Source organism: Oncorhynchus nerka, linkage group LG10 (assembly GCF_034236695.1).
Source record: "Oncorhynchus nerka isolate Pitt River linkage group LG10, Oner_Uvic_2.0, whole genome shotgun sequence".
NCBI lineage: Eukaryota > Metazoa > Chordata > Actinopteri > Salmoniformes > Salmonidae > Oncorhynchus > Oncorhynchus nerka.
This window is the reverse complement of record NC_088405.1, coordinates 19,585,290-19,611,840: the sequence shown is the minus strand read 5'-3', so window position 1 is coordinate 19,611,840 and position 26,551 is coordinate 19,585,290. Positions and strand designations below refer to the sequence as shown.

The 26,551-nt window shown below is 42.4% G+C and overlaps 1 protein-coding gene across 1 annotated transcript; it reads right to left on the bottom strand.

The window, feature by feature from the left end:
* Window positions 1–165: 165 nt before the first annotated feature.
* qrfpra (pyroglutamylated RFamide peptide receptor a) lies at window positions 166–12,900 on the bottom strand. The gene is made up of 6 exons (XM_029671895.2): window positions 12,341–12,900; window positions 7,409–7,567; window positions 5,670–5,731; window positions 5,298–5,533; window positions 4,545–4,642; window positions 166–1,687 (listed from the first exon to the last, which is right to left on the bottom strand). Exons 1-6 carry the CDS (start codon window positions 12,678–12,680, stop codon window positions 1,296–1,298), a joined length of 1,287 nt encoding a protein of 428 aa, XP_029527755.1. The 5' UTR covers window positions 12,681–12,900; the 3' UTR covers window positions 166–1,295.
* Window positions 12,901–26,551: the final 13,651 nt, after the last annotated feature.

The window sequence follows — 26,551 nt, the reverse complement described above, 5'->3', positions numbered from 1 at the left end:
TGGCGACAGCTAGTCTTACTGGGGTCCGACACATTTTTGATTTTATTTTACCTTTATTTAATTAACTAGGCAAGTCAGTTAAGAACAAATTCTTATTTTCATAACGAAAATACATGACAAAATACTTTACAATTTACATATACTGAACAAAAATATAAACGCAACCATTTCAAAGATTTTACTGAGATACAGTTCATAGGAGATCAGTCAATTAAAAAAAAAATCATTAGGCCCTAAACTATGGCTTTCACATGATTGGGCAGAGGCGCAGACATGTGTGGACCTGGGTGATTTACTTGGGAGGCAGTCTGTTTTCTTGAATTTCTTCTGTACCTGGGGACTGTGAAAAGACCCCTGGTGGCATGTCTGGTGGGGTAAGTGTGTATGTCAGTGCTGTGTGTAAATTGACTAAGCAAACAATTTGGAATTTCCAACACATTGTCTCTTATAAAAACAAGAAGCCATGCAGTCAGGCCTATCTACATCTGCCAACCTGTTCAACTGCCACACCATTCATTACCAGATTCAGCCGAGTCCTAGAACTTAGGGAATGATTTTACCAAATACAATGCTCTTAGTTTTAGAGATGTTCAGGACCAGTTTATTACTGGTAACCCATTCTGTTTCAAATATTTTTTAGGATTTCACTAGCCTCCCCTGCATGACACATTCCTACGCTTTCATCTGTTGTCAAAGAAAATGGAAAAATACTTCACAGCACAGTTTTATTTAATGCCACAACAATGTATGCACCAACTTCACAAATAATACATAACTCTGGAGGATACCAATACCCTACCTATAGTCAGTTTTCAAAGGCAGCACTATAAAACCAGACAGGCCCTAAGTGGAGGAAAAACAAGGTAGATAAATACAATATGGATGATTGATGCCATATATTCTCTCTCCAGAGTTCAGAATCTCATGTCTAAGGTCACACATGAGTAGAGTGGTCATATCCATTATTTTTCAGATACAAATCTAATCCAGAAAAGAAGCCTACACTGATTTTAGGGGTCCTTTAAAAGTAAGGTGTGAATGACTGGTCCTTTTATTTAGGATCATCAATCACTTGATTCAATTGTAACCTCACTGTTGATAATAGATGCCATTTAGCAGACGCTTCCATATAAAGTGACTTACAGTCATGCATACCTACATTCTACGTATGGGTGGCCCCGGGAATCGAACCCACGATCCTGGCGGGGCAAGCTCTACCAACTGAGCCAAGCAGGACCACATTAGGGAACAGAAGTCCCAAATCTAATATAGGCATATCTACATCTGACTTCCACTTATGTCTGTGGCTCACAGGTCACAAACAAGATCTCCTCCTCTGCATAGGATGGAGCTGTATTTAGCTTTAAGGCACCATTCTCAATCCCACCAATCTGTGTCCTGGTGGCCTGTACGATGGACATGTCTTCCAAGATGGCCGCCTCTTGTCTGTCCCTCGGTCGGGTAAAACGGACATGTAGTTTGGATCTACTGGTGACGTCTAGAGCTCCAACCCTCTGGTTTGGCCGTCGGCAGCACTGGGAGAAGGTGGACACACATTTCTTCTGGAAGTTCTCATTCATGAAGGCGTAGACGATAGGGTTGTTGAAGGAGTTGGAGAAACCGATGGCCTGGGCGATGGCCATGATCATGTTCACCGTGATGTCGTTGAACTGCTCGTCCAGGTAATCTGAGGATGGGAATGATAATGTGGAATTGAATTAGGTGGGATTGTTAGATAATGTTGTACTTAATCCTTAATAATCAATTGACGCATCCGTGTGTCAATCTAATTAACATAATACAAAAATACCCATCAATATCCATCTGTTTAAAGGGATACTTCAGAATTTTGGCACTGAAGTTCTTTATCTACTTCCCCAGTGTCAGATAAACTCATGAATACCATGTCAGCCTTCCGCATCTGCGGTGGAATGTGGCAGTGCTACAGCGCTGTTTGTCAGACCAGGACACATCCCTAAAATTGGTCTTCTCACAAAAACATCTATAGCGTCTGAACAGTTTGACCACACTATGGAAAGATGAGACTCTCATGAACACAATGGTCTTCTCCATTTTGCTCTATGACCCCCCACAAGCCCCACGGGACTCGTCTGAAGTGGTACCGCCAATGTGCCAACTTATGTCTGTAGCGTCCGAACCGTTTGAGCTACAAACTAATATGACCACTCTATGGATAGACGAGACTCGGCTTTGCTCTATGACTCCCACAAGTGTCACGGGACTTGTCTGAAGGTAACGAGGTACTGGTAAAAAAATATGGATGTATAGAAGCAGTTTTGTGCCAACAAAAAAAGGGGGTTAAATATGTGTACCAAAACATATACTTCCTGAGCTTTTCTTATATCTCCTAGAAATAGGACAGACACTTCAAAACCTTTTTCCTTATTTTTTATATTTAGTCTGTTTTGCCATTTCTGAATGCGTTATTCAGTGCATTTCTAAGGCCAAATTCAATAATTAATCAAACACATACAGTACCCGTCAAAAGTTTGGATACACTTACTCATTCAAGGGTTTTTCTTTATTTGGACTATTTTCTACATTGTAGAATAATAGTGAACAAAATCTGAAGCACATCCAGGTACTTTCCGCAGGTGCTGGAGTGAGGCAAACTCATGGAAAACAGAAAGGATCATGCCGCAGACTGCTGCTCATGCTACCAGTTGATATTTATTAACAATGTTTCGACCCTTAGGGCATAATGAAGTCATCAAAATGATTAAATAACACATATGGAATCATGTAGTAACCAAACATTTGTGTTAAACAAATCAAAATAGATTTTATATTTGAGATTCTTCAAAGTAGCCACCCTTTGCCTTGATGACAGCTTTGTACACCCTTGGCATTCTCTCAACCAGCTTCATGAGGCAGTCACATGGAATGCATTTCAATTAACAGGTGTGTAACAGGTGTGCCTTGTTAAAAGTTCATTAGTGGAATTTCATTCCTTCTTAATGCGTTTGAGCCAATCAGTTGTGTTGTGACAAGGTAGGGGTGGAATACAGAAGAAAGTTCTATTTGGTAAAAGACCAAGTCCATATTATGGCAAGAACAGCTCAAATAAGCAAAGAGAAACAACAGTCCATCATTACTTAAAGACATGACAATCATCCCGGAAATGTTTAAGAACTTTGAAAGTTTCTTCAAGAGCAGTCGCAAAAACCACCAAGCGCTATGATGAAACAGGCTCTCATGAGGACCACCACAGAAAAGGAAGAACTAGTTACCTCTGCTGCAGAGAATAAGTTCACTAACTGCACCTCAGATTGCAGCCCAAATAAATGCTTCACAGAGTTCAAGTAATCTCAACATCAACTGTTCAGAGGAGACTGTGTGTGAATCCGGTCTTCATGGTCAAATTGCTGCAAAGAAACCACTACTAAAGGACACCAATAATAAGAATAAACTTGCTTGGGCCAAGAAACACGAGCAATGGACATTAGACCAGTGGAAATCTGTCCTTTGGTCCGATTAGTCCAAATTTGAGATTTTTGGTTCCAACCGCCATGTCTTTGTGAAACGCAGAGTAAGTGAACAGATGATCTCTGGATGTGTGGTTCCCACTGTGAAGCACGGAGGAGGAGGTGTGATGGTGCTTTTCTGGTGACACTGTCTGTGATGTATTTAGAATTCAAGGCACACTTAACTAGCATGGCTACCACAGCATTCTGCAGCGATACGCCATCCCATCTGGTTTGCGCTTAGTGGGACTATCATTTGTTTTTCAACAGGACAATGACCCCAAACACACCTCCAGGCTGTATAAGGGCTATTTGACCAATAAGGAGAGTGATGGAGTGCTGCATCAGATGACCTGGCCTCCACAATCACCCGACCTCAACCCAATTGAGATGGTTTGGGATAAGTTGGACTGCAGTGTGAAGGAAAAGCATCCAACAAGTGCTCAGCATATGTGGGAACTCCTTCAAGACTGTTGGAAAAGCATTCCTCATGAAGCTTGTTGAGAGAATGCCAAGAGTGTGCAAAGCTGTCATCAAGGCAAAGGGTGGCTACTTTGAAGAATCTTTGATTTGTTATGTTTAACACTTTTTTTGGTTACTACATGAATTCACGTGTTATTTCATAGTTTTGATGTCCTCACCATTATTCTACAATGTAGTAAATAAGAAAAATCAAGAAAAACCCTTGTATCAGTCGGTGTGTCCAAACGTTTGACTGGTACTGTATATATTTTTTGTTATTCCCACAGGGGACCTAAAATTCGAAATCAAATAGCTAAGTGAACATCTTAAAACCACTCCATGTTAGCTTAATAGAACCCCCCCTCCAACATTTATCTTAATAACTTATTTCCAGTCTCCCCATGATGTTTTTTTTCTTCATAACAGCAATTATCTAACAATAGGATGCAAAGCAGCCTCTCCATCCCCCCTTGGACCTCCATCTCCGGGTCTCACTTCCAATCATATGAATCCATAATTGAAATCAACTTTCAGACCAACTGAATGATGTATAGAAGAGAAGTGTCTTATGGCTATTGGCTTCTCAGACAGACTTACTGTAGTCAGAGAGCATGTGGACGGTGTGGAATGGGGCCCAGCACACAGTGAAAAGCACCACAATGGTAATCATCATCTTGATGGCTCTCCTCTTCCTTCTAATCACCAACAAAGAATAAGAAACACATATTAATCTGTCGGGTTAACATGAGGAAACTTTTTGGATCATATGATAATATTCTTATACTCGGTATTCAGTGAAATGATCATAATTATGTCACGGACAGGATATTCCACGGGAGTAACCAACATCTTGACCACCAGACCAACAGGATCTTCCACGGGAGTAACCAACATCTTGACCACCAGACCAACAGGATCTTCCACGGGAGTAACCAACATCTTGACCACCAGACCAACAGGATATTCCACAGGAGTAACCAACATCTTGACCACCAGACCAACAGGATCTTCCACGGGAGTAACCAACATCTTGACCACCAGACCAACAGGATCTTCCACGGGAGTAACCAACATCTTGACCACCAGACCAACAGGATCTTCCACGGGAGTAACCAACATCTTGACCACCAGACCAACAGGATCTTCTTTCTTGACACTGATTTTGAAGTCTCAGGCAGAGGGGCTACCTTATCAAAAGACCATGAGCAACCATGTACCGACTCATGTCCGCTGCAATCACTCTGTACCTACAGAACGTAACTACCATGTATGTGTATAGGTTGTTGAACACACACGTTTTTTATGGAGTCATTTTGTGAGGTATCATACATACAGTAACTCTATACAGACCTGGAGATCTTTCCCACCTCTCCCTGGTTCATGGTGTTAAGTACAGAGGAGTCGCCCACCCTCTTGCGGATCCACAGTTCGATCCCTATCCGTGTGTAGAGGATCAACATGGCCGCCAGGGGCAGGAGGAACAGAACTACCAGGATGAAGGTGGCATACAGCTGTCTGTGTGAGGCCGAGCGCCAACGCTCCTGGCAGCACACGTGGTGTAGGTCGTATAGGAAGTCATACTTCACCTGGAGAGAGACACAAGTGTGAATACACAAACACACACACACACACAAAGTAATCACAGATCTAACACATCTGGACAGGGAAATAGCTTAAAAGCAATTGGCAGGAGTACTACGCAGAGTGTAGTATCTTACCCACCTCTAACTGTTGCACCAACAACATGGGAGATCCAACAATCATGGATGCAAGCCAAACAACTCCTAGTCAAAGAGAACAAAGCAAAATGAAGACATGGTTCTACCAGTGCCATAACTACATATGAGGACACAGAGGTCCGGACCTCAGTAAAATATATATATATATATATAATTAAAATAACAACATTTATCAGAAATACAGTGTAGACATTGTTAATGTTCTAAATGACTATTGTAGCTAGAAACGGCAGATAAAACAAATAATAATTGTACCCCGTTTTCGTGGTATCCAATTGTTAGTAGTTACTATCTTGTCTCATCGCTACGACTCCTGTATGGGCTCGGGAGAGACGAAGGTCAAAAGCCATGCGTCCTCCAAAACACAACCAAGGCGCAACGCTTCTTAACACAGCGCGCATCCAACCCGGAAGCCAGCCACACCAATGTGTCGGAGGAAACACCGTGCACCTGGCGACCTGGTTAGCGTGCACTGCACCCGGCCCGCCACAGGAGTCGCTAGTGCACGATGAGACAAGGATATCCCTAACGGCCAAACCCTCCCTAACCCGGACGACGCTAGGCCAATTGTGCGTCGCCCCACGGACCTCCCTGTCGCGGCCGGCTGTGACAGAGCCTGGGTGCGAACCCAGAGTCTCTGGTGGCACAACTAGCACAGCGATGTAGTGCCCTAGACCACGAGACCAGTGCCCTAGGCCACCCGGGAGGCCCCGGAAACGGCTGATTCTTAATGGAATATCTACAAAGGCGTACAGAGGCCCATTATCAGCAACCATCACTCCTGTGTTCCAATGGCACGTTGTGTTAGCTAATCCAGGTGTATCATTTTGAAAGGCTAATTGATCATTAGAAAACCCTTTTGCAATTGTTAGCACAGCTGAAACATATTGTTCTGATTAAAGAAGCAATAAAACTGGCCTTCTTTAGACAAGTTGAGTAACTGGAGCATCAGCATTTGTGGGTTCGATTACAGGCTCAAAATGGCCAGAAACAAAGAACTTTCTTCTGAACCTCGTCAGTCAAATTTTGTTCTGAGAAATGAAGGCTATTCCATGCTAGAAATTGCCAAGAAACTGAAGATCTCGTACAACGCTGTGTACTAATAACTTCACAGAACAGCGCAAACTGTCTCTAACCAGAATAGAAAGAGGAATGGGAGGCCCCGGTGCACAAATGAGCAAGAGGACAAGTACATTAGAGAGTCTAGTTTGAGAAACAGACGCCTCACAAGTCCTCAACTGGCAGCTTCATTAAATAGTACCCGCAAAACACCAGTCTCAATGTCAACAGTGAAGAGGCGACTACGGGACTAATGTAGAAACTAGTAAAAATAAAGAAAAACCCTTGAATGAGTAGGTGTGTCCAACCTTTGACTGGTACTGAATATATTTTGTACCAAAAATATATCTATATTTTTTTGTTGACCAATCGCCACTGCTCCCTTGTATCCATATAATCTTACTCATTAATATCTGAAAGGACAATCTGGTCCTAGATCAGTATTCCGATACGCTTTGTAAATAAGGCTCTGAGGAAGGCCAAACCTGAATTGACTTGTATCTTGTATCTCAGAAGAATAAAACAACGCCTCTACTTCGAACCCTGAGGAGGGTCAAAGGTGACTTTGTTCCTCTCTCCCCTAAAGAGAATAGCAAAAATGACTATCTACTTACTGTCTACTCTAAGACAATTTGTTAATACAGGTCCATATCTTTACTTTACCCAGCATCCTGTAGGCTCTCTGTGGTGTGTACTGTCTCTTCATGCTGAGTGGATGGACGATGCCTTGGTACCTCTCCAGAGCGATGCACGCCATGGTGAGTATACCTGTCACCACTGCTGTCGTCTGGACAAAGGGAATGGTCTTGCACACCAGAACACCTATAAGAGGAGAGGGACAAAGCCTGTGTCTGAAATGGCAACCTCATTCCTATGTAGTGCACTATCTTTGACCAGGCCCAATGCATGCAATCCACAGGAGTCCTTTTCTGTGTCCGAAAGGGTGCTAGTGGACAACCTGGTGCTAGTGGACAACCTGGTGCTAGTGGACAACCTGGTACTAGTGGACAACCTGGTGCTAGTGGACAACCCTGGTGCTAGTGGACAACCCTGGTGCTAGTGGACAACCTGGTACTAGTGGACAACCTGGTACTAGTGGACAACCTGGTGCTAGTGGACAACCCTGGTGCTAGTGGACAACCTGGTACTAGTGGACAACCTGGTGCTAGTGGACAACCTGGTGCTAGTGGACAACCTGGTGCTAGTGGACAACCTGGTACCAGTGGACAACCTGGTGCCAGTGGACAACCTGGTGCTAGTGGACAACCTGGTGCTAGTGGACAACCTGGTACTAGTGGACAACCTGGTACTAGTGGACAACCTGGTGCTAGTGGACAACCTGGTACTAGTGGACAACCTGGTGCTAGTGGACAACCTGGTACTAGTGGACAACCTGGTACTAGTGGACAACCTGGTGCTAGTGGACAACCTGGTACTAGTGGACAACCTGGTGCTAGTGGACAACCTGGTACTAGTGGACAACCTGGTACTAGTGGACAACCTGGTGCTAGTGGACAACCTGGTACTAGTGGACAACCTGGTGCTAGTGGACAACCTGGTGCTAGTGGACAACCCTGGTGCTAGTGGACAACCTGGTGCTAGTGGACAACCTGGTGCCAGTGGACAACCTGGTGCTAGTGGACAACCTGGTGCTAGTGGACAACCTGGTGCCAATGAAAGCCCTGGTGCTAGTGGACAACCTGGTGCTAGTGGACAACCTGGTGTCAGTGGACAACCTGGTGCCAGTGGACAACCTGGTGCTAGTGGACAACCTGGTGCCAATGAAAACCCTGGTGCTAGTGGACAACCTGGTGCCAGTGGACAACCTGGTGCTAGTGGACAACCTGGTGCCAATGAAAACCCTGGTGCTAGTGGACAACCTGGTGCTAGTGGACAACCTGGTGCTAGTGGACAACCTGGTGCCAATGAAAACCCTGGTGCTAGTGGACAACCTGGTGCTAGTGGACAACCTGGTGCCAATGAAAACCCTGGTGCTAGTGGACAACCCTGGTGCTAGTGGACAACCTGGTGCCAATGAAAACCCTGGTGCTAGTGGACAACCTGGTGCTAGTGGACAACCTGGTGCCAATGAAAACCCTGGTGCTAGTGGACAACCTGGTGCTAGTGGACAACCTGGTGCCAATGAAAACCCTGGTGCTAGTGGACACCAGGGTTGCTAATAAAGAAATAATAAATCATGTAATGGCCAATTTTCTACTTGATTTGGTTCACAATTCAATTCTTATATGCATGACCAGAGATGTGACAGCAAATATTGGTCTTCTTTACCGCCAGTCTTATACAAATCTGTATCTTGTGTAACGGTTTAGTCAAACGCGTTAGTGCTTATGAAGGTGAAATACCTGAATGCTTTTCCTAGGAATGGGTCTTGTTGCTAATCAATGGAAGGCTTACAAAAATGTTATGCGTTGTGTTTTAACATACTTACACTGTATGTATCTGTTTGCTTAACAATGGAAGGATGATGTATGGTATAATGAGGACATAATAATAATTGAATGATTTCCCCAAAAATGTGTCCTTTTGATTGATAACAGAAGGTTGATATTGATGCTTGAATGCTTTTACTAGAATCGGTTTATTTGACTGACAGAGGATCGACTTAGAGGTATATCAGTGATGTGTCTGTTCGCAGGATAATGATACTTGAATGAGTTTCCTAGAAATTGGTTCTTTTGCCAGACAACTAAGGCAAATCATAGAAATGATGTTTGAATGCTTTTACCAGAATTAGTTTGTTGGCAGGACAATGGAAGAGGTATTGGGAAAATGTCAGTTACAGGTCCAAAATGATTGGCACCCTTGATAAAGCTGAGCAAAAAAGACAAGTAATGGTGTGCGTGGCCAAAGATCTTTATTTCAAATAAAAATCATATCAAATTTTATTTTACTTTCTGGTCAGATGACATGAAAATAGAGCTCTTTAGCCATGCACACTAGTCAGTTGGGGTCTCAGCTTACTGTTAGTAAGGATAGTAGGATACACAACATGCAATTTTGAAATTTGAGCAGTTTTCCTCTTGTTATATCAGTCACTGACAGTCACTCAGTTAGACCATGTCATCTAACATTTTATAGATTACTGGTTAAGTTAGTCTAGCCAGCTATCTAAACCTTGTAGTAATCATGGCCGAATTACTGACCAGGCACGCAAGGCACGTGCCCTGGGGCCCTGACCTCTAGGGGGCCCCAATTGATTTTTTTAGTCTCTCTCACTCATATCATATGAACATGGCAAAATGTTTAGAATGGCAGGAAATGAGCTTTAGAGAGGGTTTCACTCTGTGATGTGTTATGTTGGATTTGATCAAAACCTGATGTTTTTAATTTAGGCCAAAAAGTTCATTTCTTTACGATGCTGTCTTGCATTATTTATTTTAAGGGCTTTGCAAACAGGATGGTAATTTGGAAAGGGATTCCTTCTTTTCACTTTGTCATACAGGCCAGTAATGTGGAGTGAATGCAATGAGCTCAGCCATGAATTCACTTGACTGTTTAAAATCATCTTCAGCCTCAGAGAAATATCCATGAGCAGTTTCCATTTTATTCTGCAGCTCAGTAAGGAAGGATGGCCAGATCTTTACAGTATCTGGGGGATATGGGGTCTGTGGCGGCAGGTATCCTAGTGGTTAGAGCGTTGGGCCAGTAACCAAAAGATCAAGAGATCAAACCCCCGAGCTGACAAGGTAAAAATCTGTCGTTCTGCCCTTGAACAAGACAGGTAATCCACTGTTCCTAGGACATCATTGTAAATAAGAATGTGTTCTTAATTGACTTGCCTAGTTAAATAAAGGTAAAATAAAAATATGACATACCACCCACAGATTACCAAACTCAAAGAGATATCCAGTGGCTAGGATAATTGTTTTTACCTCCCCTGATCTGTGCCTGTCTAAAAATGTATTCCATACTTTTAAAGCTCATTGGTTGCTCTGAGGTTGAATCCTTGTTTGACATTCACTATCCAACTGAGGGACCTTACAGAGACAGGGGAAATTATTCTTAAATCATGAGAATCTCTACTTTTGCAAGCATGGACCTTATTCAACAAATTGCGTGATTCTTTACGAAAATAGGGTGTGTGTGTCCTAAACGGTAGCATGCTGCCTATATAGTGCGCCACTTTTGACCAGGGCCCTATGGGCTCTGGTCAAAAGTAGTGTACTACCTAGAGAATAGGGTGCTATTTGGGACATATCTGTGGTGTTGTAGTCTAATGATGAAACATCCCATTCTGGTTGCATTCATCATTTCTAATCAGTGGTCCTCATTAAATTGTCACCATGTTGAAACTAGACATGATTTAAAGTTAATGTTTTATGTAATGAAATTAAGTAGACCAATCAATATGAAGACATGAAACCCCATGGAGCCACAGCTTTCAAATCCCATAGAGCCACAGATTTGAAACCCCATAGAGCCACATATTTGAAACCCCATAGAGCCACATATTTGAAACCCCATAGAGCCACATATTTGAAAATCCATGGAGCCACAGCTTTGAAACCCGATAGAGCCACATATTTGAAACCCCATAGAGCCACATATTTGAAACCCCATAGAGCCACAGATTTGAAACCCCATAGAGCCACAGTTTTGAAACCCCATAGAGCCACAGATTTGAAACCCCATAGAGCCACAGATTTGAAACCCCATAGAGCCACAGATTTGAAACCCCATAGAGCCACAGATTTGAAACCCCATAGAGCCACAGATTTGAAACCCCATAGAGCCACAACTTTGAAACCCCATGGAGCCACAGCTTTGAAACCCCATAGAGCCACAGATTAGAAACCCCATAGAGCCACAGATTTGAAATCCCCATAGAGCCACAGCTTTGAAACCCCATGGAGCCATTGCTTTGAAACCCCATAGAGCCACAGATTTGAAACCCCATAGAGCCACAGATTTGAAACCCGATAGAGCCACAGATTTGAAACCCCATGGAGCCATAGCTTTGAAACCCCATAGAGCCATAGATTTTAAATCCCCATAGAGCCACAGCTTTGAAACCCCATGGAGCCATTGCTTTGAAACCCCATATAGCCACATATTTGAAACCCCATAGAGCCATTGCTTTGAAACCCCATAGAGCCACAGATTTGAAATCCCCATAGAGCCACAGATTTGAAATCCCCATAGAGCCACAGATTTGAAATCCCCATAGAGCCACAGCTTTGAAACCCCATGGAGCCATTGCTTTTTAGTGTGAATGTTTAGTAGCCTCCACTTTACCTCTGCTTTCTCACATTATTTGTTATATAGTCAGAACTTATACCAGCAAACTGTAAAGCCTCAGTTATTATTGGGTTGTCTGTAGTGAACAAAATAGGTCATATTACCATCAGAAAAAAAGTCAATTAAGTTATATTAAATCTTCGATTTTGAATTTATTTTATAAGGCGATGCCCTAAATTGTAGATGACTCAATAGCTGTGGGTTTGAAAGTCGTGGCTCTTCCATTATCATAATAGCCCTAACCATCCAGAATTCATGTTAGGTTAATTTTTACAAAACAGGCTCAATTTATAAGTGAATCACTTCATAAAACACAGATAGATAATACTCTCTCACCTCCTAGCCACTCGGATGAGATGTTCTGCAGTAAAGTGAACGGGATGCAGAAGAACGAAATCAGGAGGTCGCTCACTGCTAGAGAACAAATGAAGATGTTCGTGGCAGTTTGGATTCCCCGCTTTCTCACCACGATGTAAACAACCAAACTATTTCCAAGTAGTGCCAGCAAGAAAATAACCGCGTACACAATCACGAACGCTGTCTGGGCTCCAGGTGGAAGCTCAGGCGTATAAACCAGCGGTTGGATTTTGTAGATTTCAATAAACTCCCGACGTGTTAAATTATAACGGTAAAGTAGCTCTTGCAGGACCTCTGGAGTTATTTTCGTATTCCCCATAGTAAGTGAATAATTACTATTATTTAATTTGCTGTCTGGCTAATTGATTTTCACCTTTATTTAGGCAGAGCGGGGTCCTTATTAGAGACTTATTGAAGCGATAAATCGTGATAAAACCCCTGCGGTGTCCTGTGCACCACCCGAGACGTGTGCGAAAATGCGTGAGTAGCCTATTCCTCTCTCCGTATGGAGGCTCCAGTTGTGCCATGCTAGCTCTCCCAGGCTACTACTCAACCACTGCATCGCACGCTGGCATGCGTCATCACTCAATAATCATTAGACTATATATAGGACGTTGACCAGAGAACATTTAACCCCCCATGTATCCCATAGCTGCATTGAAATATTTAGTTAAATAAATAAATATTTAGTTATTGTAATTATGAGTCAATTTCAGGTCAAATTGTCCTCAACCCACTAAGTGGTTTTAAGATCATATATATATATATATAAAATACTGAACTAAAATATAAATTCAACGTGTTAAGTGTAGGTCCCATGTTTCATGAGCTGAAATTAAAGATCCCAGACATGTTCCATACACACAAAAAGTTTATTTCTCTCAAATGTTGTGCACAAATTTGTTTACATCCCTGTTAGTGAACATTTCTACTTTGCCAAAATAAACCATCCACCTAACAGGTATGGCATATCAAGAAGCCAATTAAACAGCAGGATCCTTACACAGGTGCACCTTGTGCTGGGGACAATACAAGTTCACTCTAAAATGTGCAGTTTTGTCACACAACACAATACCACAGATGTCTCAAGTTTTGAGGGCACGTACAATTGGCATGCTGACTGCAGTAATGTCCACCAGAGCTGTTGCCAGATAATTTAATATTAATTTCTCTATGTCCAGTACTTCCAACCAGTCTCACAATCGCAGACCATGTGTAACCATGCCAGCAAAGGACCTCCACATCCGGCTTCTTCACCGCCAGAATCATCTGAGGTGGTGCTGAGGAGTATTTCTGTCTGTAATAAATCCCTTTTGTGGGGAAAACCTCATTCGGATTGGCTGGGCCTGGCTCAACCAATGTGTAGGCCTGGCTCCCAAATGGGTGGGAATGGCCCCAAGTGGGTGGGCCTATACCCTTACAGGCCCATCCATGGCTGCACCCCTGCCCAGTCATGTGAAATCCATAGAATAGGGCCTAATGCATTTATTTCAACTGACTTATTTCTTTATATGAACTGTAACTGTCCACATATATGGTGGATGTGGCAGAGTTATGCATTTTCATCAGAATGGCATTTGACAACATGAGAACAAAGGAGGAACTACTCACCATTTTGCCACTGAAAAGACATAAAAGGGGCAAAGATATTTTTTAAGACTTTATGGAGTTTGCTAACAAATTCCAACTGCCCCTTTGTAAGCTTGTCTCCATTACTACAGATGGGGCACCAGCTATGGTAGGCTGATTCTTTCCCGGACTTTCTTCGTTATCACTGCTTAATTTATCAGAAAGCTTTGTACGGCAAGATGTTAAACATGAAAGAGGTGATGGATGTTGCAATGAAGATTGTGTGTTCTATTCGAGCAAGAAGCATACAGCGGAGGCTATTTCACGCTCACTTAAAAGAGACTGAAGCGGTGCACACAACAGACCTGCTGCTGCACACGGATGTGCGGTGGCTGAGGCGAGGTACATTTTTAGGGAGATTCAGTGAGTTATTGCCTGAAACCAAGGAGTTTCTCTAGGTCTCCAAACATGCAGAATATGCACAGCTAGAGGACACACAGTGGCTCCTGGATTGATCTTTTCTCACTGACCTAACTTACATGCTTAATAATGAACTGAATGCAGGGCTGCAAGGAAAAGGCCAACATGTAATGGACATGATCAGCTCTGTGAACACTTTTAAACTGCTCACAAGAAAGCTGCAACGTGAGGACCTGCACTTCTTTCAACACATGCATTCAGAACTTCAACGTCAGGGCAAGGATACAGCACAGTTTGATAGTGGACGTTAGGTGGAGCAAGTCCAGAGCATCTTATCTGAGTTTGACAGTCGTTTCACTGACTTTGCATCACATGAACCTATTGCCACTTATATGTGCTTTCCTTTTGGCAGAGACACAAATGTGGAAGTCAAAATGCTCCAAAATGAGATCACTTTTTCAGCCAGACACAACTATAGCAGAAACAGACATTCTCACCCTTCAAAATAACATTCAGCTGAAATCCAGGGCAACCACTGAGATGAAGGAAGAGTTCTGGGAGCTACTGCAGAGGAGAAGTATCCCAACATAAGAAGATGTGCTCTCAACTTATCAGCCCTTTGTGGATCAACCTACGTCTGAGTCTACATTTTCTCACATGAAGATAATGAAGTCCAAGTACAGATCTACTATGACTGCTGACCACCTTGTGGCCTGCATGAGACTTGAAACAAGCTGCTACAGCCCTGACTATGAGAAGCTACTTGTCTCCATCACGGAGATGGACGCTACAGACCCTCATCCAATCCCAACATTTCGCAAGTTATACAATTCAATCAAATATATAGAACAATATTTTTTTAAATGCAGAAAATAAAATACTATTAAAGTTGTCCAACATTCATGTTACTATATTGATCTATTCCCAGCCCTTTACAGTGGTATAATAAATCCCTTTGCATGGCAATGCCCCTCACAGTCACTGAATTGTTTACCGGCAGTAATGCAAGTGTTTGTTTCTGAAAAGGTGGACAAAAAGAAAACAATTGGATTGTGAAGTTGAAATAGATGACATGCTGTGTGATTGCTATAAGTTTCCAACATATGGTGTTAGTGTTTGGAGAATCAGTGAGAGACGTTATTCAAATGCAATCAATCTATCATGGTAGTGTGCAATCACACACATAAACAGATTCTGGTTTTGTACATGCTGGGGGTTGAGCCTTTTCTGGAGGCTCTTAGCCTTGAGAAGCAGCCATGAATGTTGACTCAAAGGTTTCCTCCCAAATGGCCACCTATTCTCTACACATTGCACTACTTTGGTGCACTATAAGTAGTGCACTATAGAAAATCGGGTGCCATTTAGGATGCAGCGACAGTGTATGAACTGTCCCGCAGGGCTCCTTTGTTCAGTTAGTTCAATAAGTGTGGAACCAAACACTATGAATAACGGAATGAAGCATTAATATATTCCTTCTGTTTTAATTAACCTGCACAATAATGTAGATAGACGATGTGTCTGCAGTTCATCATTAGCAGACATCAAAGTCAATTTGATGTCTGCTTCACGACAGTGAAATGTTTCTCTAATTTACATTGTTCTGCACTACTTTCACACATGGACTAATCATATCTGAAAATATGTGATGTGATATCCCTCCTTGTGTATATGAAAATTATGGAAAGTTTTAATCAAAAGTTGTTTTGGTCTAGAATAAACTTTTAATTTATAGGACCGTCTATCATTCAATTGCCTTTTCTCTGTCTTCTTAGAATACAGTTATTATCTCAATTAGAGAGTACGTTTTCAAAATAGAATTCTGATTGTGTTTTGTTTTTTGGACAAACCCCAGCTAACCCCAATTTAACAGCATCGATTTTGTCCCCAGTCTGTTCCTAGGTTGGTAGATTCCCAGCCATTTAGAGATTTAGTGTTTGTGCCAACTATGCCCACTGTCTTTACAACCTTGTTAACACCGTTTGACACTAGACAATGGTATTATTTGAAGCTAGAAGACAGATTAATAAAAAAACTAAAACATAATGAATGTCCAATTACCCAACACAGTCCTATAACGAGTTGTTTGGTGGCCTGGGAGGCTTTATAACACTTTTTGTATCCTTTACGGAAGACCACCAGTGTGTGTGTGTGTGTGTGTGTGTGTCCATGCACTACTATTCTCAGGCATTGTCTCGGCCAGGGCTGTCTTTACTCCTTTGTTTATGCCTGTTATTAACAAGGTTTCATCAGGAAGAAAAGAACAATCGGCTTGTCTGTGTAATATTCCGACCTATGTTGAGTACTGCCTACTCTCTCAGGGAGGTGGTCAACAGTAATATTTAGATTAGTTTTACCTGGAAAGTAATGTATAGGAGCCTCAGGGGGTCTAATATACAGTACTGTAAGCTGTGTTAATGTTTTAGAACTTCCTCCTCTATCCCATCTACTTCCTCATCAACCTTTCAAACCAACACGCCAAACAGTCTCTTACAGTCGTAACACTTTCTCAACCTATTCAGAAAGGATTCATGCATTGGATACAAATGTATTGGAAAATGCAATTATATACTACTAATCTGCAAAATTCATATTACATCTGCACCTTGCTGTTACTAAATGTGTAATATTGATTTCATATGTTCTGGCTGAGATGAAAGAAAAGCCGACCCATGGAGCAGTCAAGGCTGGAAGTGTGTAAACGTTGACTCAAATCTTATTACACCGGATTAGGCTCATGGCTCGATCAAAGACTTTGTGTAAATGTCATGGACTTTTAATGATCAAATTGTATTAAAGCCCCCTTTCTCCTGAATGTAGTTTTACTGTAATTAATTCTCCACTACCTGCTTTACTTTTACCTTCTGTGACTGAATGACAATGCTCTGTAGATAGGCCTTATAAACAGACCTTGGATGGAGAATAACACCTGAATGTGTTTCACAGGAGGTCGTGGAACCTTAATTGGGGAGAACACGCTTGTGGTAATGACTATAGCGGAATCAGTGGAATGGTATCAAATAGTACATCAAAAACATGGTTTCTAGGTATTTGATGCCATTCCATTTGCTCCATTCTGGCCATTATCAGCAGCCTCCTGTGACGTGTTTCCATCCACTTCCCATGGACCATAGAGACTTCCTGTCTGTCTATAGGGGTGAAGTTCTATAGGAGTGACCCCCCTCAGTTGGTAGAGCATAGCGCTTGCAACACTAGGATTGTGGGTTTGATTCCAGGGGTCCACCATACTTAAAATGTATCCACCATAGGAGGCTGGTGGGAGGAGCTATAGAAGGACGCTCTCATTGGAATGAATGGAATAAATGGTACGGTATCAAACATATGGAAACCACATGTTTGACACAGTTCGAAATTTTCCATTTCAGCCATTACAATGAGCCCGTCCTCCTATAGCTCCTCCCACCAGCCTCATCTGGTATCTGCGCATGACTGTAAAATGCTTCGGATAAATGCGTCTGCTAAATTGAATATATTACTATGGTCATCACAATAAATGCTACCAGTGGAAGTTAGTACTGACTGGAGATTGGCAAAGTATACGACACGTTCTATGGTTGTAGACGCAGTGCTTGACCAAGTAGCCTATTGCAGGCCCAGACTCACAGACAGGGGCAAAAAGGCTGATCAATACGGAATGGAGGGTGGGATCTACATTGAATTGCAATAGAGAGTGGGCATTCATTACCTGATTCCCTTTTGTTCAAGATTATTTGCCGCTAGTGTGTGAATCTGGGTGACAGTAATTACACAGATTGAAAATGCGCCAGCCTGAATGAGCATGATGCACTGTTCCAAGTTGTAAAATTTGTAAAGAAATTTGTTTCATCATATTTGTTCATGTAATTCATGAAGACACACTTAAATATTATCAATCACTTTAAAAATCTATACATCAGCCATTATCGTAATGCCCCTTCAGTGTGTGTTTGTGTGTGCTGTTTACGTGCCAGTGCGAGTGGGCCATTGTCGGAGGAGAGAGAGCTCCACATTTCAGCAGCTGATATAAAATCATTCCAGACACAGACTACCTAGATAGCCAATTCAAAACCGAATTAGTAGCAGTTTCTTGCTAGTAAACTATAGCTAACAAGGCATTAATGTCATTGTCACCTTTACACTGGCACTGTAGATATCCTAAATAAACCTGCACCAGTGGAAAGCTGGGATTCCCCTCCATTAAACAGTAGCCATGTTGTAGCGGTATTATTAGAAAGGGGTAAAGATAAAGATTTTGTTCTTTAAAAAAAAAATGTTAGCCAGGGCGGGATCAGCCAGCGGCGGCTTCCCGCATGCGCGATTCATCAAGGTACTACAGAGGGTAGTGCGTGCGGCCCAGTACATCACTGGGGCTAAGCTGCCTGCCATCCAGGACCTCTACACCAGGCGGTGTCAGCGGAAGGCCCTAAAAATTGTCAAAGACCCCAGTCACTCCAGTCATAGACTGTTCTCTCTACTACCGCATGGCAAGAGGTACCAGAGTGCCAAGTCTAGGACAAAAAGGCTTCTCAACAGTTTTTACCCCCAAGCCATAAGACTCCTGAACAGGTAATCAAATGGCTACCTGGACTATTCGCATTGTGTGCCCCACCAAACCCTCTTTTTACGCTGCTGCTACTCTCTGTTTATCATATATGCATAGTAACTTTAACTATACATTCATGTACATACTACCTCAATTGGGCCGACCAACCAGTGGTCCCGCACATTGGCTAACCGGGCTATCTGCATTGTGTCCTGCCACCCACCACCTGCCAACCCCTCTTTACGCTACTGCTACTCTCTGTTCATCATATATGCATAGTCACTTTAACCATATCTACATGTACATACTACCTCAATCAGCCTGACTAACCGGTGTCTGTATGTAGCATCGCTACTTTTAAATCAAATCAAATCAAATGTATTTGTCACATACACATGGTTAGCAGATGTTAATGCGAGTGTAGCGAAATGCTTGTGCTTCTAGTTCCGACAATGCAGTAATAACCAACGAGTAATCTAACCTAACAATTCCAAAACTACTGCCTTATACACACAAGTGTAAAGGGATAAAGAATATGTACATAAAGATATATGAATGAGTGATGGTACAGAACGGCATAGGCAAGATGCAGTAGATGGTATCGAGTACAGTATATACATATGAGATGAGTATGTAAACAAAGTGGCATAGTTTAAAGTGGCTAGTGATACATATATTACATAAAGATGCAGTAGATTATATAAAGTACAGTATATACATATACATATGAGATGAGTAATGTAGGGTATGTAAACACTATATTAGTAGCATTGTTTAAAGTGGCTAGAGATATACACTGCTCAAAAAAATAAAGGGAACACTAAAATAACACATCCTAGATCTGAATGAATGAAATATTCTTATTAAATACTTTTTTCTTTACATAGTTGAATGTGCTGACAACAAAATCACACAACAATTATCAATGGAAATCAAATGTATCAACCCATGGAGGTCTGGATTTGGAATCACACTCAAAATTACAGTGGAAAACCACACTACAGGCTGATCCAACTTTGATGTAATGTCCTTAAAACAAGTCAAAATGAGGCTCAGTAGTGTGTGTGGCCTCCACGTGCCTGTATGACCTCCCTACAACGCCTGGGCATGCTCCTGATGAGGTGGCGGATGGTATCCTGAGGGATCTCCTCCCAGACCTGGACTAAAGCATCCGCCAACTCCTGGACAGTCTGTGGGACATGATGTCCCAGATGTGCTCAATTGGATTCAGGTCTGGGGAACGGGCGGGCCAGTCCATAGCATCAATGCCTTCCTCTTGCAGGAACTGCTGACACACTCCAGCCACATGAGGTCTAGCATTGTCTTGCATTAGGAGGAACCCAGGGCCAACCGCACCAGCATATGGTCTCACAAGGGGTCTGAGGATCTCATCTCGGTACCTAATGGCAGTCAGGCTACCTCTGGTGAGCACATGGAGGGCTGTGCGGCCCCCCAAAGAAATGCCACCCCACACCATGACTGACCCACCGACAAACCGGTCATGCTGGAGGATGTTGCAGGCAGCAGAACATTCTCCACGGCGTCTCCAGACTCTGTCACGTCTGTCACGTGCTCAGTGTGAACCTGCTTTCATCTGTGAAGAGCACAGGGCGCCAGTGGCGAATTTGCCAATCTTGGTGTTCTCTGGCAAATGCCAAATGTCCTGCACGGTGTTGGGCTGTAAGCGCAACCCCCACCTGTGGACGTCAGGCCCTTATACCACCCTCATGGAGTCTGTTTCTGACAGTTTGATCAAACACATGCACATTTGTGGCCTGCTGGAGGTCATTTTGCAGGGCTCTGGCAGTGCTCCTCCTGCTTCTCCTTGCACAAAGGCGGAGGTAGCGGTCCTGCTGCTGGGTTGTTGCCCTCCTACGGCATCATCCACGTCTCCTGATCTACTGGCCTGTCTCCTGGTAGCGCCTCCATACTCTGGACACTACACTGACAGACACAGCAAACCTTCTTGCCACAGCTCGCATTGATGTGCCATCCTGGATGAGCTGCACTACCTGAGCCACTTGTGTGGGTTGTAGACTCCGTCGCATGCTACCACTAGAGTGAAAGCACCGCCAGCATTCAAAAGTGACCAAAACATCAGCCAGGAAGCATAGGAACTGAGAAGTGGTCTGTGGTCATCACCTGCAGAACCACTCCTTTATTGGGGGTGTCTTGCTAATTGCCTATAATTTCCACCTGTTGTCTATTCCATTTGCACAACAGCATGTGAAATTTATTGTCAATCAGTGTTGCTTCCTAAGTGGACAGTTTGATTTCACAGAAGTGTGATTGACTTGGAGTTACATTGTGTTGTTTAAGTGTTCCCTTTATTTTTTTGAGCAGTGTATTTTACATCAATTTCCATCAATTCCCATTATTAAAGTGGCTAGAGTTGAGTCAGTGTGTTGGCAGCAGCCACTCAATGTTAGTGGTAGCTGTTTAACAGTCTGATGGCCTTGAGATAGAAGCTGTTTTTCAGTCTCTTGGTCCCTGCTTTGATGCACCTGTACTGACCTCGCCTTCTGGATGATAGCGAGGTTTGCCCCCGGTGATGCGCTGTGCAGACCTCACTACCCTCTGGAGAGCCTTACGGTTGTGGGGGGAGCAGTTGCCGTACCAGGCGGTGATACAGCCCGACAGGATGCTCTCGATTGTGCATCTGTAGAAGTTTGTGAGTGCTTTTGGTGACAAGCCGAATTTCTTCAGCCTCCTGAGGTTGAAGAGGCGCTGCTGCGCCTTCTTCACAATGTTGTCTGTGTGGCTGGACCAATTCAGTTTGTCTGTGATGTGTACGCCAAGGAACTTAAAACTTACTACCCTCTCTAATAGCCTCGCTACTGTATATAGCCTGTCTTTTTACTGTTGTTCTATTTCTTTACTTACCTATTGTTCAGCTAACAACTTTTTTGCACAATTGGTTAGAGCCTGTAAGTAAGCATTTCACTGTAAGGTCTAAACCTGTTGTATTCGGCACACGTGACAAATAAACTTTGATTTGATTTCACGTCAGAGTCTACAAAAGTCTCCAATAACACCAGAAAAAGTCGATAGATTTGCCGCTAGTTGCTTTTTTGAAAATGTGTCACTAGAGGGGTCTGAAAACTCGCTAAATATAGCGACAAAGTCGTTAAGTTGGCAACTAGATAGAGTACCACTAGCCACACACATCAGCAGAAGAGACTGCCTAGAGTTAGCCTGTTTGCCAGATACCCAGTAGAGAGAAAACAAGACAAGACACACCATATAAAACACCCATCACAGCACAGGGGTAACCCAACCAATAATACCCGATACAATAAAAATGGCAGAGCAATTTAACTGCAACTTCATAGAAACAATTTCCAAGAAAGAACCCAGTCATCAACATTAGAGGATTTGCAATAATCTGTATTACCTCCCAGTAGCGAGTGCAGAGGGTATGAATCTTCTCGGAAACATGTCAATAGTATCACCCCACATCAATACAGTTCAAATAGCAATACACCATAAACTTGCAAACAACCTCCCTTTTTGCAACAATGCTAAAGAATATAAGAATATCTTAATTGACAAATAACTTGCTGTCCATAGATCTCCCCTGAAATATTAATATTTTAGCCTTATGCTGTAGGCTATATAAACATGTCTAGTTAGATAGCTTGCTTTGAAGTAGCCTACCATATCTATTTGATCCCTGATTCATTGAATAAGGGAATACTTTTTTGAATAAAACTATTTGGTTGTAATGTTGCAATATTTGATATCAAGGGTGGCAACCATCCTCCAGGATAGCTACTGCAGGCTTTTGCAGGCGTTTGTTCATGCCCTGGTCTAACCACATTGTAGCCTAAACATCAGCTGCTCAACAGGACCTTGATAAGCAGACTTGGGTGTTTCGGGGCTGGACACCCAGGAGCTCTCCAGATGGAGAGTTGACCACGTGTTGACAACATGTGACTAACAATACAGTTCCACTTTGTTGGGGGTTAAGTTCCTTGATCAAGGGCACAACAAGAGGAGATGGTAGGTCTGCATGGGATCAGACACAGCAGCCTTCCAGTGTAAATAATGCTTCCTATTTCATGTAGGCTATAATAATAGTCAGGAACATTTGGTTCAATGTCATGGAGAAGTATTGGACAGCTCCTGCACTTCTTTCATCCCAAGTTAAGCACTGTGTAGATGTGTTTTAGAAGTTGGTATAAAGTCTATCTCAAAGTATTTCCAGAGTTATTAGAATGCCTGCAGGCTATCTAAGTTGGAGTTTGGTCAAGCGATAAGTCTCGACTCTGGACCACACATGCCATCTTGGCGACAGGGGTTTGAGACGTGACTCAGTCATCTGTCTGTGCCATTCCTTTTCTGTCTCCCTAGCCTACTTGCTCCCTACCGTCCTGTCATAAGAATAATAACAAATACTTAGGGATCTAATGGCTAGATCTTTTAGGCTATCTATAATCAGGCAGATGAACTCAATGATCTGGTCAAGCACAAGACAAAGACAAAACATAACTTTTACACAGTCAGTCAGATCCGAAGAGATGTGTGATGGTTGTAGATCAAGTTCATCTCAAAGTTATTGTCAGTTTCAAGTTAATGGGTTGCCCTCAGGCTTAAACCAGCCAGTGTAACACTATTGTCCGTCAACCAGAAGCACAAGACAAAGAGAAAACATAACTTTTTGTGGCGACTCTCCAACCTAAAGCTTAATCACTAAGAACAACAGATACATCCCCAAAGTAAAAGTTTGAGGACGAGGCGGCACAATTCCATCCTTTATTGGTGTTGTTTAGTCACACTGTTCTTGTGTTTATTGTGAGCCTGGTGTCTGAGCCATAGCAAAACCCAAAAAACTCAATAATAAACATCTCTTCAAAAAAACAATCAAGAGAAATTATACTTGGGCCTCAGGTTGTCTTGCAAACAATAAGCGGGATAGAATGTGTCTTACGACAGTGCATTGTTACCCTGAAAAATACCCTATCCGCCTGCACTCTATCCATTCCAAAACCGGATGCTTCTCCAACTCTTATCCAGGAGCCAAGCTGCTAATGAGTCTGGCTGAAGTAGAGGCTTCATACAGATTCTATTAACTCCTCTCCGCAGGCGATACAGGACTCAAAGTTACAATCTGGGATTTGAAAAACAACAAAATGGCAGCCCACTTGTTTTGTTATACAACTGAAGGATGAGGCTGGGGTAAATACAACCCCTTTTAAAGGGATAGTCCATCCCCAGAAATAAAAGTCATGAAACTCCTGTCAATTTGGTGAAAGCATGTGTTCTATCGTGAGTAAAATAAAACATTTTCCCATGATTTAACTTCTAAGTGGTCCCATGTAGGAACTCGTCATAACTACATGGTTCTCATCACTGGAGATAGGGGATAACACACTATCACATTTCATAAAGCTTTTAAAACAATTACCTGCACTCAAGATCGCCAAATGAGCCAATAGATAGTATGGGCATACTTGTCTAGAAAACATCCATCCATTTATATAGTCATGACAAAGTATATATTCCCGCTTAGATGTGCTTAATCTAAACAGTGTACCAAATTATACAGCTCAGTTTCTCCTTTAAGTACCATCTGTGTGTCAGTAGGATATTTGGGAAAGGGCCATTGTTGCCTTAGCAACGTACTCTGCATTCGCTCTGGGCAGAGGCAAACTGCAAGTTGACCTCAGTGAGATAGACTCATAAATTGACAGTGCAGTTTGTTTAGGCAATTTTACAGCGAGGTAGTTATTTCACATGCTGATATTGACTCTTGTATTATTGTATTTAGCTATGTTTGCTAGCTAGCTCCCTAGATAGCCAACCAATCTTGTTACTGCATATTGACAAAATTAAACAGTCGTTCACAAAAAATATTGTTTTCCATATTTGTGTTATTTAACAGTGTTTAACACTGTTAATTATGTGAATAGTGGTTTGAGGTTATAAGCTATTCTTCAAGAAACAATGGGTATATACAGTGTCTTCAGAAAGTATTCACACCCCTTGTCTTTTTCCACATTTTGTTGTATTACAGACAGAATTTAAAATGGATTGCATTGAGATGTTTTGTCACTGGCCTACCCAGAATACTCCATAATGTGAATTTCAACCACAAAGACCAGGGAGGTTTCCAATGCTTCGCAAAGAAGGGCACCTATTGGTAGATTTTTAAAAAATAAAAAAGCAGACATTGAATATTCCTTTGAACATGGTAAAGTTATTAATTACAAAGATACAGGCATCCTTCCTAACTCAGTTGCCAGAGAGGAATGAAACCACTCAATGATTTCACAATGAGGCCAATGGTGACTTTAAAACAGTTACTGAGTTTAATGGCTGTGATAGGAGAAAACTGAGGATGCATCAACAACATCACAGTTACTCCACAATACTAACCTAATTAACAGAGTGAAAAGAAGGAAGCCTGTATAGAATAAAAATATTCCGAAACATGCATCCTGTTTGCAACAAGGCACTAAAGTAGTACTGCAAAAAAAATCCTGAATACAAAAAGTATTATGTTTGGGGTAAATCAAATACAACACATTACTGAGTACCACTCTCCATATTTTGTGGCTACATCATGTTACAGGTATTTTTTTAAACCTTTATTTAACTTGGCAAGTCAGTTTTCAATGATGGCCAAGGAACAGTGGGTTAAACTGCCTGTTCATATTTAAACTGCCGACATATTTGTACCTTGTCAGCTCTGGGGTTTGAACTTGCAACCTTCCAGTTACTAGTCCAATACTCTAACCACTAGGCTACCCTGCCACCCCAATTTGTGGAGTGATTGAAAAACGAGTTTTAATGACTCCGACCTAAGTGTATGTCAACTTCCGACTTCAACTGTATATAAGGATTGCCATTTGGAATGTAGATAAAGTCTCCAGCCAGAGAGGTGCAAGTTGGTCTAACTACAGCCTTTGGGATCTGGGATTGGAGGATTCTGCTTTAAAACCGTAGTGTTCAGGTGGGGGATTAACAGCCTGGTCTCACATGTTGAGAATAAAGTGGATTAATTCATTTATAGCTGCAGGTCGGGAGACTGACACACCATGTTTTGGTGGGCGGCATGATTTATAAGGTGCCATATGTGTTGAAGTTTATGTGACTACTGTTTCCTCCAACAACAGGAGATTATGCTAGATGCAGGGTTTAACTTGACTTGTCCACGGTGTTCTCTCTGGCAACGTTTTGTGTAAGACCAGGGGTGGAATTGGGGTATCCTGTTTTCAGATCTTTGTGCTGTCTTGACAATCTCAGACGTGACAATGACTATAGGAGATGGCAAGACTAGAATTCCTGATCTGGGTTTTTTCCCGACATAGATTTCCACACCGGAATGTTTTCATGAAAGTGTCAGCACACAAAGGATATGATGCTGTGACAAAATCGTGACATCCCTTTTAGAATATTTTGAAAGTGAAAAATACATTCCTTTACATGCCTATCCCAAAGCCATCTGCACATACGTTATTAGAACTGTGACAGATTAAGGTCTGTGTCACGAAGACTTTGGCAGCTGGAGCTGGGTGGAACGACAGGGCCCTGATAGACCATTACAGATGTAGCCTAAGAGAGGACGTCCGCAGGGAGCTGGCTTGTGGGGACACTACGCTCAGCTTGGAGGAGCTGATCGACATGTCTATCCGGCTAGACCATCTGCTGGCTGCTTG

Bases quoted from the DNA above. Each gene is read 5' to 3' on its own strand.
- qrfpra (XM_029671895.2), bottom strand. From the start codon at position 12,680: ATGGGGAATACGAAAATAACTCCAGAGGTCCTGCAAGAGCTACTTTAC. The intron at 5,534-5,669 runs GTGGGTAAGATA...GTCTCTCTCCAG, and splicing joins TGTTGGTGCAACAGTTAGAG to GTGAAGTATGACTTCCTATA. The intron at 4,643-5,297 runs GTCTGTATAGAG...GTTGGTGATTAG, and splicing joins GAGGTGGGAAAGATCTCCAG to AAGGAAGAGGAGAGCCATCA.